The sequence below is a fragment of the Xyrauchen texanus genome, chromosome 36 (assembly GCF_025860055.1).
Source record: "Xyrauchen texanus isolate HMW12.3.18 chromosome 36, RBS_HiC_50CHRs, whole genome shotgun sequence".
Taxonomy (NCBI): domain Eukaryota; kingdom Metazoa; phylum Chordata; class Actinopteri; order Cypriniformes; family Catostomidae; genus Xyrauchen; species Xyrauchen texanus.
The window spans coordinates 22,920,299-22,940,507 of record NC_068311.1 but is presented as its reverse complement, the minus strand read 5'-3'; the positions used below and the strand labels follow the sequence as shown (position 1 = coordinate 22,940,507).

General features: G+C 38.3%; 1 protein-coding gene across 1 annotated transcript in view; it reads left to right on the top strand.

The window, feature by feature from the left end:
• The window catches only part of LOC127629980 (S-adenosyl-L-methionine-dependent tRNA 4-demethylwyosine synthase TYW1), a 99,688-nt gene extending 85,139 nt beyond the window's left edge, over nucleotides 1-14,549 (top strand). Inside the window, exons 15-16 of the mRNA XM_052107330.1 lie at nucleotides 510-677; nucleotides 13,317-14,549. Of these exons, the coding sequence (XP_051963290.1) occupies nucleotides 510-677; nucleotides 13,317-13,538 (390 nt within the window). The 3' untranslated portion in view covers nucleotides 13,539-14,549. The remainder of the gene's footprint in view (nucleotides 1-509; nucleotides 678-13,316) is intronic.
• Nucleotides 14,550-20,209: the final 5,660 nt, after the last annotated feature.

Genomic DNA, 20,209 nt, shown 5'->3' with positions numbered 1-20,209 from the left:
TAAATATTCTCCTGTTGTATTTCACAGAAGAAAGTAAGTCATGAGATTTTGGAAAAAAATCTGCTGTTTTGAGAAAACATACCATTGCATGCATTACAGTGATTTTACCACAGGTAAAGGGTGTTCCTAGGTAATATGTGAAGCCAAAAACACAGCCTTGAGCAGGTTTTTTTATTTATTTTTTAATAAATGGCAGCAATATGATAAAGACAGCAATGGTCAATAGTTGCATTTATTATAAGTAATAATAATAAGAATAAACAGTTCTTCCACTAAGTAATATTGTTCATCAGTGTAACTGTAGGGCTGTTTAAGGTTGAAAAGCAATGTTGCAACATCTGTTGGCATCTATTGACATTTGACAATGGCTTTAAACGCAGCTTATCCATTTAGAATATAGATTTGAATCTATCCATTTCATAAGGCTACTTTTATGATGAGATTTGATTGTGCTACGTTTGTAGCTTTGATGATTTATTTATATATTTAATTTTTTGCCTTACCTCTAGGGAGTGACGTACTGTGGAGAGAGTTCAGCCAGTAGCCTGACCATGGCCAATGTGCCCTGGCACGAGGAGGTCATCTACTTCGTGCAGCAGTTGGCCAACCTGCTACCAGACTATGAAATCGCCTGTGAACACGAGCACTCCAACTGCCTGTTACTCGCACACCACAAGGTAACACTCCACTGACATGCTTGGCACCTATCCACACTTAGTAAAGTTTTCCAAATGACAACAACTCTAGTTTACACAAAACTAGATGATTTAGACAAGCAATTAGTACATATCCCAGATGGAATACAAGACCAGGACCAGTGTGAATGACCCTTTACACAACCACAAAAAGATTGATAAACCCGATTGCAAAATGGATTACTCTGAACTGTTGGCCAATAGTAGGCATGAGAACAAGCACCGAAATAGTAGAAAGAGGGTAATTGTTTTTCTACTCTTGCAAATTGTATCACAGGAACAGAGCTTGTACTGTAATTTCCTTTACTGTCTTAAGCCACTTAAAGCCGATGCACTGCCATATCTGTAAATGTCATTGAAAAGAAAGTGTTGATAAGGGTACTTGCATTAAACTGACATTCAGGTGAAGGGTTAAACCTTGCTTTTGTGCCATCTCCTGACACTGCTCTAGTCATTGTTACAGCCACACTCATTTTACATTTGTTTCCTGTGACAGCTTCTCTAATGGTCTGCGTAGGCAGGAAGCCCTTACCAGCATTCTACTCTTACAAAAAAAAATTCTTAAATGGGTTTCCAATATCCTTTTATGATTTGTTATTTGTATTTTCTTTAATCAAGTACCATAAATTTATGAGTGTGTTTCTATGGTGAGTTTTTCTCTTCTGAAAATCTCAATTGCACCCAGTGGAGTGTTTTGCTTACTAAAAAATGCAAAGCCTTGTTATGGATGCACACTGTTCTCATCGGTTTTGCTTCTTCAGCTATTTCAACGAGCTCCTGTTTAAAAGCATCATAGATCTTTTTCTCCCTGTCAGACCCATTTAACTCAATATTGTACCATCAAATATCTAGAAGTTTCTTGATGCCACATTTTATTTAATTTTTTTCCATAATGGGTGCTTTAAGGGAAAGTTGTTTCTTATGTGGGTGCAACAGGTGTTAAGCAGAATGACAGCCTCACTCCCCATTCACTTTCTTTGCATCTTAATTCCATACAATGAAAGTTAATAGTGACTGAGGCAGACATTCCCTAACATTCTACCAAACATTTCCATTCTTCTCCTGTCTCATCATGCACATCTTCAGAGATGATGGCTCCAAATGAGCTGCAGTAGTGGAGAATCTTAATCCGTGTAAGTGTACAGAGCAGACCTTCACTGAAACCCACACAAGCATAAGAATGTGCTTGGTTATCCACTGCCCTCTCTTTGGCGAAGATGGTTGTGTTTTGTTTGTGGGCAGCCTAAAAGGAGGCTGATTGTGAGCCCAAAGCAAAGAGGGAGGAGTGGCATGACGTTGATGTCAGCAATAAAAGGCTAAGATTCTGTTCACACCAAAAGCATTCTTGCGCTAAAGAAAGCTAGATACTGCACAATGCATAGAATAGAACGCAGGTGTCTTTTACAGACACATTTTTAAAAGTTCAAGTTCCTTATAACATTTTAGACTAGCAGTCTGAAATATTTTCTTCAATGGAACACAAAATGACAAATTTTGAAGCATGTATTGGTCACTTTTTTTTCATGCATTTGGAATGAATGTGGACTGGAGATATTAAGCTTGAGAAAGCACGCTAAAGCACCATAAAAGTAGAACATATGGCATGTGCACTATATTACAAGTCTTCTAAAGCAGTGGTTGTCAACCCTGTTCCTGGAGCCCCACTGTGATCATCCACTGTGTGATGTCTCCTAAGTTAAAATAATAACACCTAAGTGAATTATTTAGTAAATAAATAATTTTTCAGCTTAATGGCAAAATTGTAAAAAAAAATTATGTTTTGCCTCTCTATATTTTATTATGTTATTTTAATCCAGTAATGATTTGTCAAAAGTAATTTAATACATTAAGCCTGAAATAAAACATTGCAGGAGTGAAGGAAGCAGTAAACACTCTCGCCCACTCTCTCTCTCTCTTCTGCATGTGCTCCCTCTCCCCGTGGTGGGTTATGGGCAATTAACCAGCATCGAGTGTACATCGAATGCACACTATAGAGAAATAATACACTACATAGTGGATAGGGGTGGTTTCAGACACAGCGCTGAATTGGGTGCGTCAGAAAGTGAGATTTACAAAATATGCAGTGTTGGGAGGGCTCCAGGAACAGGGTTGTGAACCACTGTTCTAAAGCCATACAATATCTTTGGGTGAGAAACGGACCGAGAAGTTATTCACTGAAAATCTTGACATTAACCCTAGCTTTCATTGGTGCATGTGTGAGAGTTCCTGAGAGTATGTACCAATGTATGTAAATTAATAGTTCTTTCAGGTCAGAACTTTTTCAGTGAATTCATTGATCCAGTTTCAAAACGTCTTAGAGATTTGTTCACATGAATATCAGTCATACAGATTTGAATGAACAATATGAGAGATTAAATAGTGACAGAATATTCAGTTTCTTGGATGAACTATTTCTTTAATGTTGGGGTGGAGTGTGTACCCATTTTATCTAAGTTCTCTTATTTTCATTTTGATGCTGTGGCTTCCTGTGCACCAAATTCACCAATCAGACTTTCCCGCTGCTGTTGAAGTTCAAATGTCCGTGTGACAAAGCCAGCCACCGAGCCTTGCAGATGAAGGCTGCTTTCCTTTGGGGTTTTAAGAACTTTCTTTGCATTGCTTTTGACAGATGGATGAAAGGGCATTGAATTTGATGTGAAAAATCATTCCTTACCACGTCATTCCTTACCACAGGGACTCTGCCTCTGTTTGGCTCGGCCATGACTCACAAGGGTACTAAAAAGGTGCATTGTTGCTGTAATAAGAAGCCATTTTTAACATAGGACCTTGGAAGGTCACCAACAGTATTTTCATAGCATTAACTTTGTTTAGCTGCCGCCTTCGTTTTCACTTACTTCAGAGTTGCAAACATTCTGCCCGTTATCCATGGTGTTCTTGGTGAGGTAAGACCTCTGTATGAATTTACAACTCTTCTCTGTCTCGCGGTGACCACTTAGTGAAGTTAATGCACTGTGTCCTCATAAAGCATTCCCCCACTTGCCTTGTTCTGAAATGACTCCCTTGAGCTCGACTTTCTACAGGAATGAAGAGAAGAAGGCTTGAAAATGTCTTGTGAACTGGTGTAAACTTGGTTCCATGAAAGGTGGGAACGAGACGCTGTGTCAGTAGCTGATGATGTGGGAGTTCCTCCTATGGCCAGTGACTGAAACCCTATACCAATTTTATTGGCTGGTGACACTAGGCACTCTGTCCTATGCTTGCATCATTGCATGCATATTAGCTGGAGCCCAGCGCCATACCATCAGAATTTTTCAACTGGAGGAAGAATGCTTTTCTCGTAACCTAAACAGCAAAACATTTGTAGTGCGGCTCCACTACACAGTGTAGTGTATGCTTCCCTCCATTTAGGGAACCAATGTTACACCAGTAACCAAGACATTCCCTTTAAGTTTGGTCACTTTTACACAATGGCATACTACTGATAGGGAAATGCCAAATAGAAAACAGGCAACAACAACCCTGTGGGAATTATTTTGCTTGGAGATGGCCAAACCCTGTGAATGCCCTCCAAAGCAAACAAAGAGTTATTCAGACACTCTGAATTGACTCGTTCAGTAGTATCTTAGCCTAGTCCATCTCAAAGGGAGGTGAAGAAAACCATCAGGGTAATAACCGAAGTACTAAAGGGGGGTTGCCTCCACTGAACCCTCTCTTGGCAGGCCTGGTGCGAACTCTAAAAAGGAGTTGCTGACCGAAAGGCCTGAAGTCTCCCAACATGTTTGACTGATGCCAAAGCGAGTTGCAGCATAGTCTACAAAGAGGAGCCTTTAAGTACATTTAACACCAGCGCTTTGTCCCAGACTGGGATTGTAGTAGGTCGATGGGGTCTTAGCAGTCTCGCACCATGCAAAACTTTGTAGACCAGTGGGTGTTTGCCTACAAACATGCCTACAGAGGTCATGAGTGGTTGCACACTTTAAGTGTGGAAAGTGTTCCTTAGGAGCCACAGAGGAGCAAGCAGGAGGAGAGGAGAGTGGCTTCAGCCTTCAGAACGAAAGTGAGCTGAGAGAAAGAGTCATAAGTTTCATGTGCTCTCAGTGAATGCAAGCCGTCTCAATAGACACTGTTTAGAAAACTGCGCTCTTGCCCGTTAGACCGTGGGATATATCACTTGTTTTTATGTACACTGGTGGCCAAAAGTTTGGAGTAATGAACATATGTTGCTGTTTTGGAAGGAAATTGGTACTTTAATTCACCAAAGTGGCATTTAACTGATCACAAAGTATAGTTAGGACATTACTGATGGGAAAAAAACGCAGTAATCATGCTAAATTGCTAATTTGGTACTAGAAAATCTTTTGCCATTATATCAAACAGAGTTGAAAGCTATTTGGATCGATAAATGAAGCTTAACATCGTCTTTGTGTTTGTTTTTGTGATACTACAGTATGCAATAGACTGGCATGTCTTAAGGTCAATATTAGGTAAAAAAAAAATGGCAATAAAAAAAGAAACCACTTTCTCTAGAAACTCATCAGTCAATAAATGTTTTGAGGAATGAAGGCTTGAAATGGCCAAAAAACTGAAGATTTTATTCAAAGGACAGAAAGAGATGTGGTAGTCCAGATGAACAACTAAACAAGAGGATAATACATCAGAGTCTCTAGTTTGAGAAATAGACACCTCACATGTCCTCAGCTGACAGCTTCATTGAATTCTACCCGCTCGACACCAGTTTCATGTACAACAGTAAAGAGAAGACTCAGGGGTGCAGCCTTATGGGAAGAATTGCAAAGGAAAAAGCCCCTTTTGAAACAGAAAATCAAAAAGAAAAGGTATGAGTGGGCATAGAAATACAGACATTGGTCAACAGATAATAAGAAAATAGTGTTATGTATCTTAACCTCATTGAGCTTTTGTGGGATCATCTAGACTGTAAGGTGTGTGAGAAGTGCCCGACAAGACAGACACATCTATGGCAAGTGCTACAGGAATTGTGGGGTGAAATGTCACTTGAGTATCTGGACAAACTGACAGCTAGAATGTCAAGGATCTGCAAATCTATTATTGCTGCACGTGGAGGATTTTTAAATGAGAACTCTTTGTAGTTATTAAGTTATGAACATTTTATTTCAAATTGTAATAGTCATTTTTCATGTTATGTCCTGACTAAACATTGTGATCAGTTGAATGCCACTTTGGTGAATTAAAGTACCAATTTCTTTCCATAAGAGCAAAATCTGTACATTATTACAAACTTTTGGCAGCCAGTTTACTTGTGGAAACATTTGTAAATTTTCACTGAAAGAAACAAAAATGCACATAATGCAAAAAATACTATAACATGGAAGTGTTCAAAGGAGTTCCCATTTTGTGAAGCTGAAGTTCGTATGGTTGACTTGGTATAGACCAAAAAAGTGAAGCATAGGGTTCCAGTGCACGAGAGATGTCTACACAACCCTGAAAGAGGACATTTCTAGTACTGGGTTCCAGCTTACAATTTTTGTGATGAAGCAAGCTTTCACAATATTCTGGTCTCTAGATATTGCTCGATTAATATGCACGATTAAACAACGTGAGAAAACTCCTGAAATAATAGCACATAAAGAATATATTGAAGGATCAGCTACTTTTTGGAAGTAATTCTGTTGTGAATTCCTCACGTTTAGACAAGAAGACTTTTTCATCTCGTCTTCCTTATCATTGACTAAATAAATCCCCTTTGTCAACTAACATTTTGCTTGAAATTTCATGATGAGATTAACACTGGCTACCATTTTAAGTATTAATTAGTTCAACATAAAAGTTAAACTTTAACACACAGTATGTTTTTTTTTTAAAAGAAATCTTTAGCTACCATTTTAAATATTCATTAGTTCACACATTTGTAAATAAAATAAGGAGTCTCACAGTATCTGCACCAGATGCCAAATTGTTTAGTCCTTTGTTTCAAATCAAATCAAATCACTTTATTGTCACACTACCATGTACACAAGTGCAACAGTAGGTGAAAGTCTTGTGTGCAGTTCCGAGCAACAAAGCAGTCATGACCAATTACAGTAAACAACATACACAAAACAATTTACAAATCAAATGTACACATACTTACACAACACAATAATTATATACAATGTACAGTAAACAATACACACAATATACAATACACAATATACAATACCATAAGTAAGGAGTATATGAAATATATATATATATAAATGAAATAATATATTGTGGAGAATATGTTGACAGTCCAGTGTGAGATTATAGATGAATAAAGTTTGTTAGAGAGACTGCAGAGGGCCCATAGCACACCATACTGTCCAGATCATCATTAATCTCAACTGAGGTACACAGTGTTTAGGAGTTGCAATCTGTTTTGGGTGATGTACCACCTCAAACCACACTTTCTTACTAGCCTCATATGCTTAGTGTTCCCAGTTAGCTGCACAGCGGCAATTTTACAAATGAATGGAACTTAAAATTACACACTGTCAATGGCATGGCCATCTGTTAGTGTGGCAGAAATGGATAATCTTGCAAAAAAAATTAAAAAGCTGCCAGTTTCCCACTTTTCTCATTTACAGCATCTAAAATTCAGTAGCCTGTTATCTGCTCAGTGTTGGACAGTGTTTGGGAAACTAATGTTCTTTAAATTATGAGCAGCTTGGCTCGCTACAGTTTCAAAGTAGTCTAACAGCAGTCAAAAAGGCACCCTTTTACAATCTGTATAATATAATCTAACCAGTAACACTTTACAATAAGGTTCTATTTGTTAACATTAGTTAACTTCAATAGTTAACATGAACAAACAAGGAACAATACATGTACAGCACTTATTAATCTGGGATAATGTTTCTAACATGAATACATTTCTAACATCAGAAGTTGTATACATTAACATTAGTTAATGCAGTATGAACTAACATGAACTTACAATTGTATTTTCATAAATTAACATTAACCAAGATATATAAATGCTGCTGTAAAAGTGTTAATTGTTAGTTCATGTTGTCTTATGCACTTAATGTTAATAAATACACCCTTGTAAAGTGTTATCATAATATTTTCAATTAAATAATTTTCAGAATACATAATTCACATAAAAGCAGTATTTATCTGGCAAAAAACAATGGATATGTCAATTTGGATGTAGTTAATAAATATATACTGTAATAAACAACTATTAAAAACTACACGTAACTTAATCAAAACCAGTTATAAACAGAAATACAAAAAAGATGAAAAACAATGGATATGACAATTAGGATGTGGTTAATAAATATATAATACATATAAAATAATAAACAACTAATAAAAACAACATGTAACTATCAAAAACAAGTTATAAACAGAAATACTTAAATAAATGTTTATTTCGCTACAAAAAAGATGTATAATGCCATGCAGGGAATCCACCATGAACACAGATGATTCAGTTTATCATTGTTTTAGTTTTTACCAGTTCATTAAAATGAATCATCCTGAACAAACCAGACTTACTTTGCTATTTGTAAGAAAGAGGACATTCAAGGAGAACTTAAGTGCACATTATTGTTCAGCTTCTTCAAGTTACTTTTCTGCACTTCTGTTGGAATGTGAGTCCCATGGGAGAGCGCAGAGCCAAACCGCTTGTGTGCAAGAATGACAAGGAGGGATGGAGTTCTCAAGAGGGGTTGAGAATTGATCCGTTGCCTTCCCGCAGAGATGAGCAGGGCCTCATCCACTGACTGCTGAGTGTCTGTGAGGGGCTGTGGAGTGATTCACCTCAGCAAATTACTTTGCAATCATAACATGAAGTTGAGAAAGACATGTCCCCAGAGGACTGAACTGCTCAATTACACCCTAAATTTTATTCTGAAACTTCTGATGCCCCTGCCTTGACAGAGGGGTTACATACGGAAAAATAGAGCACAACAGTACACACTTTTACAGCCACACTGTTTTTAAAATATTTTTCCATTCATTTTTGTCTTCATTAAATAGTGTCAAGCCATGATCAAATCAACCATAATGTGTATATCACAACATTGCAAACTTTGATTTGAAGCAAAAATTATTTGGAAATTGGACAAAAAGACAAAGTTTAATTTTAAGTTTAAATGTAAGTTTATTGCTAGGCCCTTTTAACATATTCAGATATATACTAATATAGAAGTAGTTTGAGAGTGCAGGGGGACCAACTTGATTGCATCGTTCGTCGTGGAATTGTGTGGTCGCTGCTGGGCTCATTTGCCGTGATTCTCTGATTCGTGCATCGTTTCCCTTCAAGATCATTGGTGTTTTAGTTATTCAACAGAAATAGCACTATTAAAAACACACACACACACACACACACACACACACACACACACACACACACACACACACACACACACACACACATATACATATATATATATTTTTTTTTATTTTTTTTTTTTTTTATAAATAATGAGGACACATTCCATTGAGGAACAAACTCTGAGCGCATGGTAGGTCTCCCTAGGGACTCTATCCCTAACCTCCCAAGGTTAAAGACCCAAGCATGACTGCTGTGTGCATTTTCCATTTCTCTTTTTGATTTGTAACTAGTTGCACCTAATAAACACTAATGTGCGATAACCTGTTGCCACTCCCAAGCAGAGATGTTGTCAGCTTTCTGAAGGTCAACTTTCTCAGTGGAAGAATAGCCGTCCACACGGGGGTTTCTCTATTTTGTGGTAGCCGGTGCACAAGAGTCTTTCACTATAGAAACCGCAATCTTCTCTGCCATTTTAAACAGTACGTCCTCTCCAATGTGGAAAGTCCGGTAAGAGGTAAGCACCTTTAGTTCTGTAATTAATCAGTCTGTTGTGTCTCTCAGCTGTGATGAGCCGAAATGCTGAAGTTGTTTGTTTAAAGCCATTTAAAGCTATTTCCTAGCTTTAGTAGTAGTAATACAAGCAATCATATAGTGTTTTATGTAAACACTGACTGATGCGGATTCAATTCACTTCATCAACTGGCTCATATTGCACACAAAAAATGATCTTTTGCCACCACCTGCTGGCTAACATATGTAATGAAGAAAATAAAACATGTAGAGACACATATAATGTTGCTCTTAACACATCTGCACTGCTCTTACACTTTAGTTTAGAACTGCACGAACACAAGCGGAGTGATACACACAGTGATGTGTCAGAGTGCTGATGGTGTGAGACCATCAGTGCTCATGGAATTTCTCTCGTCCAATCAGATTCGAGGAATGGAACTAACTGTTTTATATATTCATAATAAAAATTAATGGCCAGCATCATCCAACCACTGCCAACTATGTTAAAATAAAATTATAACTTCTGAATCTAAGTACTGATTATCATTGTCCCATGTCTGCCAAACATGTTGAGTGGTCCAGACATCATCTGCAGCCTGAAACTGAACTTTTTATAGGAAGCTTGGATTGAATGCACTTGGGTTCATTGGAAAGCTATAGGATGCTCTCTTGCTCCCTATTTAGTGAATGACTTTACCTCCAGTGTGCTGTTTTTCTGCACTGGTCTCAGAACAGTTCGAAATGCACCTTATTTTCATCCTAACTCCATATAAAGCCTCTATGGTATATAGGGGTATAAGGGTATATGAGGTAGCACAAAGGCCAAATTCCCTTAATCATCAATCACAGTGGGTTAGACTAAAGAATATAGTTATGATGTGTGGCAAAAGGTTGTTGAGCTTAACAAAATGGGAAGTGGCTATAAGAAAATAGCCTAAGCATTGAAAATGCCCATTTCCACCATCAGGGCAATAATTAACAAGTTCCAATCAACTGGAGATATTAAGAATCGGCCTGAAAAAGGACGCGTGTCTATATTGTCTCCACACACAGTGAGGAGGATGGTTCAATTGGCCAAAGAATCTCCAAGGATCACAGCTGGAGTCTCAAAAAATATATCAGACATCACCTACATCACCACAAGTTGTTTGGGAGGGTTTCAAGAAGAAAAGCCTCTGCTCTCACCCAACAAAAAAATCAAGTGTCTTCAGGTTGCCAGACACTGCTGGAACTTCAAATGCAACCAGGTTCTATGGTCAGATGAAACAAAAAAAGAGCTTTTTGGCAGCAAACACCAGAGATGGGTTTAGTATACACAGAGATTAAGTACCCAATGTCCACTTTAAAATGTGGAGCTGGATCTTAAATCTGTGGGACTGTTTTTCTGCCAGAGGTCCTGGACATCTTGTTCGGATACATTGCATCGTGGATTCAAATACCAACAGATACAAAATCAAAACCTGGCTGCCTCTGCCAGAAAGCTCACAATGGGCCCTGGTTGGATCTTCCAGCATGACAATGTTCCAAAACAAACATCAAAATCAACACAAAAATGGTTCACTGACCACAAAATGAAGGTTCTGCCATGGCCACCCCAGTCCCCTGACCTGAACCCCACAGAAAATGTGTGGGGTTAACTGAAGAGGAAAGTTCACCAAAACAGACCTCTGAAGGATCTAGAGCGATTCTTTATGGAGGAATGATCTCAGAGCCCTTGCCAGGTGATCTCTAACCACATTAGGCATTATAAGAGAAGACACGGAGCTGTTATCTTGGCAAAGAGAGGTTGCAAAAAGTATTGAATAAAAGTGTGCCAATAATTATGGCCAGTGCGTTTTGGAGAAAAATATTTAATAATGAGATATTTCCACAGTTTCAATTGTTTTATTTCAATTAAAGGTGAAAAGTGAGAAATATTTACCAAGGGTGGCAATATTTTATCGTTAAACATCAATTCACCTATGGAGAAAATGTATGGGATTTTTATACTTCCACTCGAATTTTGCCCTCCTTTCGAGCTGTTTCTTGGACACGTGCAATGAGACAAGCAGATTTATGTGGCTAAATTTACTCTTTAGACTCTTCTATCCAAACCACAACTTTGCAGAAGTTAAGGAAGGGACACTGTTCATTATCCTACTGATTACATAAGTAGATATGTACCAAGTTTATTTTATTTGAGTTAAAATAATTTTATGTGGGGAAAAAGAGAGAAAAAAAAATCTAAATTCTGTTATCATTTATTGCATGTTGTTTCTAACCCTTATGACTTTCTTATGTGGAAAAAACTAAATATTTTTTATTAAAATTGCAGTCCATCTTTTCATATGTTGGCGGTTGAAAGCTAAAAGTATTATAAATGTAGTCCATGTGACTCATGCATCGTATTTTATTTGCATTGATAATACAAAAAATGTTTCATTAAAACATCTCCTTTTGTGTTCCATAAAGGTGGACCAGCATAAGAGTTAATCATTTATGGAAATTTTTATTTTTGGGTGAGCTATTCCTTTAAGTATTCCAGGTGAGCCAACCAACAAGAACATATACCGTCCTTTTTTGTTCCTTTGACTTCTTTCCTCAAGTCTAGACTACAAAGGACATCCCTTTTGAAAGAGTTATGCTAAGTCATGAAACTTTAGGGCTTAAAGCAAAATGTCTCTCACACCTAAAACCATTCTCCTGACCCCAGCCTCCAACAACCCAATCACACACAGAAAGGTCTGTAACATATACTACACCTTAATTGATTTTGTGGCAATAAGGAGGTCTTGGAAAGAAAGACATAGCGATAGAGAGGGAAAACTGCAGTCAGTGACTATAGCTTGATTGCATCACCATGCTGAGTTTGGATCACAGTAGACTGTAGCGTCTCATCAGTGCAGTGTGAAATGTAATCAGGGCTGCTCCCCACTATGACTCTTTACTCTCGTGTGGTGGAGAATGGTTTGCAGACACTGATGGAAATTGATTAAATGAAGGGGATGAGAAAACAAGAAGAAAAAAGCTGTGCCTACTCCCTTGTTCAGAACCAAAGCTTGAAAGTCTAGATTGGGTGTGGTTGAAGTAGAAGGTATGCTTGAAGGTCAGGCTGTAGGCCTGCATCTCAACAAAGGCAACAACAAGTCTAACAATGAAACCAATATGTAAAATTGTGTCTTTCGTCTGAAATACAGTTAGTAGTAGCCTAATCCAAATCATGTTGTTTACTGTTATTTACGGTTACTGTCCATTTTAACCCATCACAGGCCCTGGTTTCAAATGGTGCACTTGGTATGGCGTCACTTTTGCGTGTCCATGAGTTCACAAGATTGTGAAAATATGGGCATGCATGAGCTCTAGATTCCAGTTGAAATGTCTACAGAGTGGCACCAAAAGCGTGTTTTATTTTTAGTTGTAGATTATGTAATACAGTCAACAGGAATGCATATTTTATTAACTTTTATTAAACCTTAACCCAACCCTAAACCTAACCATCAGTGGAGTAAAAATTTTATTGTAGGGCGAAAATGCAACCTCTAAATCATGCTCACCATTGTTTATGTGAACGTAATTACTTAATGGTTAAGTATAAAGCCACAGTAAATTGTCTTTGAAAGTAAGACAAAAGTGTGCTCTGAAAGCATCTTTCATTGCCCATTTCCTTTCACCATCTCAGTTATGTCTTGGATTTCTATTTAAGAAATTTGCCATGTTGCCAGTGTATATGCTTGTCAGGCCTCATTAGTCAAAGAGAACACTTGTCAGGCTGCAAGGCCCATTCCAAGCCTCACCTGAGTGGCCATGTATGAGAGTTATTCATCACAGAGCGAGCACTCTATCACCTGCTGTCTTTCTTACCTCCACTCTTTCCTGTTTGTCTGCAGTTCAAAGTGAACGGGGAGTGGTGGACGTGGATTGACTATGAGCGCTTCCAGGAACTCATTCAGGAATTCGAGGAGAGCGGAGGCACCAAGAACTTCTCAGCGATGGATTACATGGCCAAGACCCCCAGCTGGGCCATTTTTGGGGAAAGAGAGAGAGGGTTTGACCCTTCAGACACACGTTTCCAGAGAAAGAATAAGACCAAAGATATTTCAGGGTGCTGATGTTGAAAAATTGTGCCTTAAGTCCTTTTAAAGTCTGACTTTAATGTTTTTATTATGTTAGCTAACTCTCAGTTTGCCTGATGAGATTGGCTTGATTGGAGTTTGGATGGCACCTAAAATGCACCTTTGCTCTCATGTTCTTTATATGTAGATTCTTGTTAATGAACTCCAATTGTCATGCTGTTTTTATAAATGTTACTTTTTTTGTGGTCAGGGTAATAAATTAACTCTGAGATCCTGTTCACTATGACCTCTGAATTTAATAGCTCTGTTAAATGTACAGACTAGAGGACAAGATGAAATATCCCCTGGAGAACCAGTGACCCTTTCTCACCTGTTCCTTGAATCCACCTTATAGGACTGTAATTATCGGCAGTGGTCAGTCTTTCACGGGTTTGTGGTCAAATTTAAGACCTAATTTACTCATGCTATCTTAGGCCCTAGATTTAGAGAGCACAAGAGGCAAGAACAGACAAATATAATAAGAACGATATATGACTATAGTTACCTACATTAATGAAAATGTTGCCTCAAACGGTGATTTGTGTGTTCTTTTAGAGTTCTAGAGGGCAACCGAGTCCGATTAAGTTTTCAGTCGAGTAGTTCTTACATGTATGTCCATGATACAGCAGGAAGCTCTTTGGAATCAGAACTGCCCTATACAAATCTGAATGTAAAACTGCAGTTCTTACGTCTTTACTCTGCATTGTCCTCTACAAGCCATCTTAGGTATTTTTATACAGCTTTGACAGATTGCAGTGAAGTCAAATGTCACTTGATAATTATAATTAAAAAAAAAAAAAGAAATTCTGCCTTTTGAGAGATGTTAAAATGTAATTGTGAACATGCTGTTTGTCCTATTGGATTGTGGGATGCAAAGGTGTCTACAAAGTGTGTTTGTTTATTCATGTGCATAAAGGGGGTGTTACATATTAGTATTTTCATTTTTGTTGTATCTTCTTTTTCTTTGGTGTCTCAATAAAATCATCTTTATGAACTCCAGTAAGAAAAGGGCATTTGAACATTTTTGCAACTGAATAAAATATGCTTGATGCTGGGTGAAATAGGTCATAGCTATTTCCTGAGCTCTGCTATGGAACAAAGCTGAAATCTTGGTCTTGAGTGAAGGATGAAGGGGTATAATATTAAGGCTAGAGCAGGCTCAAAGAGGTCCCTGCTTGCTTTCCTCTGTATAGAGTAAAGAGTCTTGATAACTCAAAAAGTAACTACCAACACCATAATAACTGCTGTGTGACAAAATATCACAAGTATAGACAAACACAATGTGCTTAAGCTAACAACACACAAACAATTCTAATCTTTAATTCTATTAAACATTCACAGTGCTGTGGAAAAAGTAAATGAACCCTTGGATTTAATAACTGGTGATCCTCCTTTGGCAGCAATAACTTCAACCAAGCGTGTCTGGTAGCTGTGAATTAGACCTGCACAACGTTCAGAAGGTATTTTGGACTACTTACAGAACTGCTTCAGCTCAGCCATATTCTTAGGATGTCTGGTGTGAATGGCTCTCTTGAGGTCATTCCACAACATCTCTATTGGGTTAAAGTCTGGGCTCGGACAGTTGATTTTCACTCCAAAAGGTTGATTTGCTTTATTTTTTAAGCCATTCTGTAGTGGATTAACTTCGATGTTTAGGGTCAGTGATCAGCTGCATCTGCCAAATTCTACTCCGCTTCAGCTGGCGCCCAGCCACCCTGATATTATCCTGTAGGATATCTTCATAAACTTGGAAGTAATTTTCCCTCAATGATGGCAAGCAGTACAGACCGCAAAGCAGACCAAATCATGGTGCACCCTCCATCGTAAACACCATTGGGATGATGTATTCATGTTGGTTTGTGACCTTTTTTACTCCATATGTAATGCTGCATGTTCTTCCCAAACAATTCAACCTTAGTGTATCAGTCCACAAAACATTTTCCCAGTTGCATTTTGGATTGTCAAGGTGGCTGTTGCCAAACTTCAGGCGTGCACTAATGCTTTTGTTGGAAAGCAGTGGCTTCTTTCATGGACAGCATGCCAGTTTAATGTTTTCCATATAGTAGACTCATGAACAGAGATGTTAACCAGTTCCAGAGATTCCTTCAATTCTTGAGCTGTCACTCTAGGGTTCTTTTTTACCTAATTGAGCATTCTGCGGTGTGCCCTTTGAGTCATATTGGCTGGACGGCCACTTCTATGCCACTTACAGCTTTATGCAAAGGAACAGTTCTTGATCGTAGGTCTTTTGAGGCATGGTCCACATCAGATCCTTGTAGTGAATAGCAAACTAAAACTTTTTTTAGTGCTTTTTATAAGTCAAAGTTACTCTAACCTACACCTACAATCTTGTTTCGTTATTTAGATGCCAGGTTTGCCAGTTTCTGACTCTAATTAGCTTTGGTTGACCTCATTAGCCTAAGGCAGGGGTTGGGAACCTGTAGCTCTTTGTTAAAAATCAAGTGGCTCGCTGGGTGTCTCACCAAGTTTTAAATGAACACCGGCCAAATTTGGATTTTGCTGATGTACCAGCTACTGTGGAAGGTGACCTGTAAGGCTTTTCGGACTGATATATTACAAGAAATTAGACACAAAGACATGCGTTTGATGAAACAAGCATGATTATATTTTGAAGAACAGACGAAAAAAAGCCGCCGATGCACATCTTATTTGATATGTGCACGCAGTGAGCTCAGATATTCACCAGTGCAATGAAAGTGCTTCTCCAAGACACGCACATGCATAGAGTTCTGGGCCTCATTTCCCAATAACAATAGCATTTTCTACAATCAATTTTATGAACATTTATTTTTCATGTTCACCCAGGGTATGATAAAGCACCTGCCACGCGCAAAATGCGAAGAGGCTATATCCAGTTGGCGAGCTCCTTTTCCAAATGTATTTCATGCCTGAGTAATTTTGCTCATCTTCCCGCAATAGGCGGGCGACCTGTAAGACGTTTTAAAGTAATACAAGACATGTATTAACCTAAAATTGAGTTCTATTTTCTTTTCTTTAGGCAGCATAAACTGAACCAAAACGCAATAGAAACACATTCGATAAGACACATTTGGCAGCATTTTTTGGGAACACAATGGAATTTATAAGGCTTATTTATTATGATGATTATTATAATTATCTTTATATTTATAATTGTCTTTAGTTCTTAATTTGTATGCTGTTAGTAATCTTTCACCTGTTGCCATTGAAGGATACTTGCGTAATGGCAAATGGGGCCATTGGAGATGGTAAATGTTTGTATTTGGGGAGGTGGTTATATATATAAAAAATTGTAATCACTTAATTATTTTAATTGCTTTTTTCGTTTCATTTAAAGTGCAATTTGAATTTAGAAATTTCTTTTACGTTTTTTGTGTTTCAATAAATTTAATATTTAAAGCAAAATCAATAAAACTAAAATATTCACTGACCTTGGGGGTTGACCATATAATCGTGTCTCGTGATAGTTTAAATGCAATTATCATTAAAATATAATTTACATATTGCCCAGCCCAAAAGGGAAGTTACATTTTTCATGAACAATTGTAAAATGAAGTAATTTTATGGAGACTTGCACAAACGCGTGTACTCAATTCCGTATTGCAACATGTTACCTATTCATTTTTAACCTATTAATTAAGTCTGTGTCCACTGAGAGCTATTAAAGCTAAAAGTTTGCCACAAATTTTTATCCAAGTGTTTTGTCTCCTAGTCATTTAAACCCCATCAAAACAGAGAAATGTGTCACTCTTGTTGACAAGGCAGAAGCGATATTTATATTGCATCGCTGTGAAAAGGTTCCGCACAGATCCAGACTAATGTGACACGCCGTCATCCTTGTGCATTTAATTTAATTTAATCACCCGAGGGAACCTGCCACCCAAAGTCTTTTTGTAGTCCATGTGGGCATTTAATTTGGGTAAAGTTTTAACTGACCACATTGCTTTTGGAACAACACAAAACATTAATAAGTTGATTCTTAGATGTGCTTGATGCATGAAGACTGGAAATAATGCTGTGACAGTGCTCTACACACTTTTACCCCTCAATTCAGGTTCACGGGGGTCCAGGTCTACTTCAGGAAGAAGGATAGATCATAGTTGACATTCTGAATTCTTTAGGTATTTTAGGCCTAAAGCTATGCTCAGAATAGCATACAGCTATTGTACTCTTACTATTTCTGTCATATACAGTGTGTACTATATTGTGTTAAAAATGGCAATTATTTTTTGTATGTTTACAATACCGGTATGACTTTTGCCAAAAATGTGTGATATACTGTACAAGAGACCACACTATGTGGAATACTTTATCCACAGTTTCCAATTTACAGTGTGGAATTAGCCGCTATTTTTAAAATCTCATCCTAAGGATATTTTAACACTGCTGGAACAGCTTAAACCAACCTAAGACAGTTAGCTTGTCTTTCAGCTCAGACAGTTAGACTGGTCAGGTTTGCTGGTTTAGAGGGCTTTTGTCTGGTTGTCTGCTGGTCAGGCTGTGTGACCAGCTAAACTAGCTAAGGCCAGCAAACTGTGTCAATGTAGCATGTTGCACAATGCATACTGTTTCACATATTTTAATAATATTAGGATAATATGTACCATATCCTTCCTAGAGTCCTGAGTGTTATGTATTTTCCATTCCAATTTTTGATTTGTAACTAGTAGCTTCTAAAAACATGCAAAAATGACCAAATAGATTTCCTAGAAATGTATATACACATATGTGGACAGCAGTACTAAGTTGTGAAATGTTAAATAATACCAAGCTATAGGAAGTTAGTAATTTATTCCTTTTAATCAAATTGTTTATTATATTTCCAGGAGTGTTTGTTATCATGTTTTACAGACATAGCATCAGAAATTAGCTATATTAATTCTGATTCAAAGTCATGGCCAGTGGGGGAACATGAATGCCATGCAAGGTTCAGATGTGTGAACGGCGAGCTCTGCGCACTTTGCTAGTTTTGATACTGTTGATGTCATAAACCGGTGGGATTCGATGCACTCTGTTCTATAGCTGTTCTAGGAGGACAATGTGCAAAGAATTCGGGGTCCTCGGCTCTGGAGACATTAGAAGACACTTACGTGCTCATGCTGATACCCCTGAGCACCAGGCCGTGAGCCAGGGAGCTGATTTGGTCCAGGAGGTGCAGAAAATTCAGTGAGGTTTTTTTGTACATGTCGGCGACAAAGGTCATTGCTGACTTGGAGGATCTTGCTGTAATACGTCGATCGATCACTGCCATGGAGACGAAATTCAGTGAGGTGATTACAAGAGTTGGGGATGCCCAGAAACAGATCGATTCTCTGGAGTCTTTGGAGAGGGAATTAGCTGCTTATCCGCTAGCAACCAAGGTGGATTTTAGCGCATCTGGGAGAAGTTGGAGGACTTGGAGAACGGTTGCCGGCAGATTAACGTCGGCTACATTATTGTTGGGATTCCTGAGACGAAGTGTCAGGATATGGTGAAATTCCTGGATGGGCTCTTTCCGAGTCTACTCGACATAACAGGCCATAAGCTGGAAATCAAGCAAGCTCACAGGGATCTGGCTCAGTGATCCGTTGAGGGAGGCAGGCCCCGATCAATTATGGCCACATTTTTGAGATCATCCGATAAAGATCTTGTGTTACGTGAGGCAAGGAATAATGGAAGGCTTTCTTGGAAGAACCACAGCATTTTCATATTCTCAGACTTTTGCAAATTCAACAAGAGAGAAACGTGATCGATTCAAGGAATGCAAGAAACTCTTACATCAACTGAAGTTTACTTTTACATTGATGTTCCTGGCCAAATTGAGAATAGGTGCAAAGGATGGCCATAAAATATTTACTTGTCCCAAGCAAGTAATGTCAATGGAGTAAGTTATTGTGTTACTCGCATTGCATCCGAGTGGACTGACTCACTGAACATTCACTTGACAGTCCGAGGAAATTGAAGCGCCTTTTTCGTTTCTTTTTGTGCTGGTTCCCCCTACCGGCTGGAGTTTTTTTTTGTGAAATATCACTCCTTCGGGACAGTTGTGTGGATGAATTTTAAAGGCTGAAATACATTTTTATATGGAGACCAACTGGTCCTCTGTATCCTCTGTGGGTGTGGCTTGGGAGGCACTTAAGGCAGTTCTTAGGGGCCAGTTTATACAGTATGCCTCATTCACCAAAGAATTCAAAGCACATGAACTCGTAGAGTTGGAAAGGAATATTAAATGTGCCGAGGCAGAGCTGAAGCACCGAATGTCACCTGATGACCTCAGAGAACTGACCTGATTAAAATACAGATTTGTCACGGACAAGACAGTCATACTTTGAGTCGGGGGACAAGGCAGGAAAACTCCTGGCTAGATATATAAAGCAGAGAGTCTTTTTTTGCCATTCCCTCAGTGAAATCTGCTGATGGTGAAACCATTGATATTAATAATGCTTTAAAAGAATTCTATCTTGATCTCTATAGTTCCACATCTTCGTCTACTGATGAAGGTATTAGAAACTTTGTGGAACCAAAACTGACAGCTGAGCAAAAACATTCTCTTGATTCGGAGATAACCTTGGAAGTGCTTGGTGAGGTAATTAAGGTCTTGCCTACTGGCAAGGCTCCGGGGCCAGATGACTTTGCCGCTGAGTTTTTTAGATCTTACACTACAGAATTAGCTCCACATTTGCTAGAAG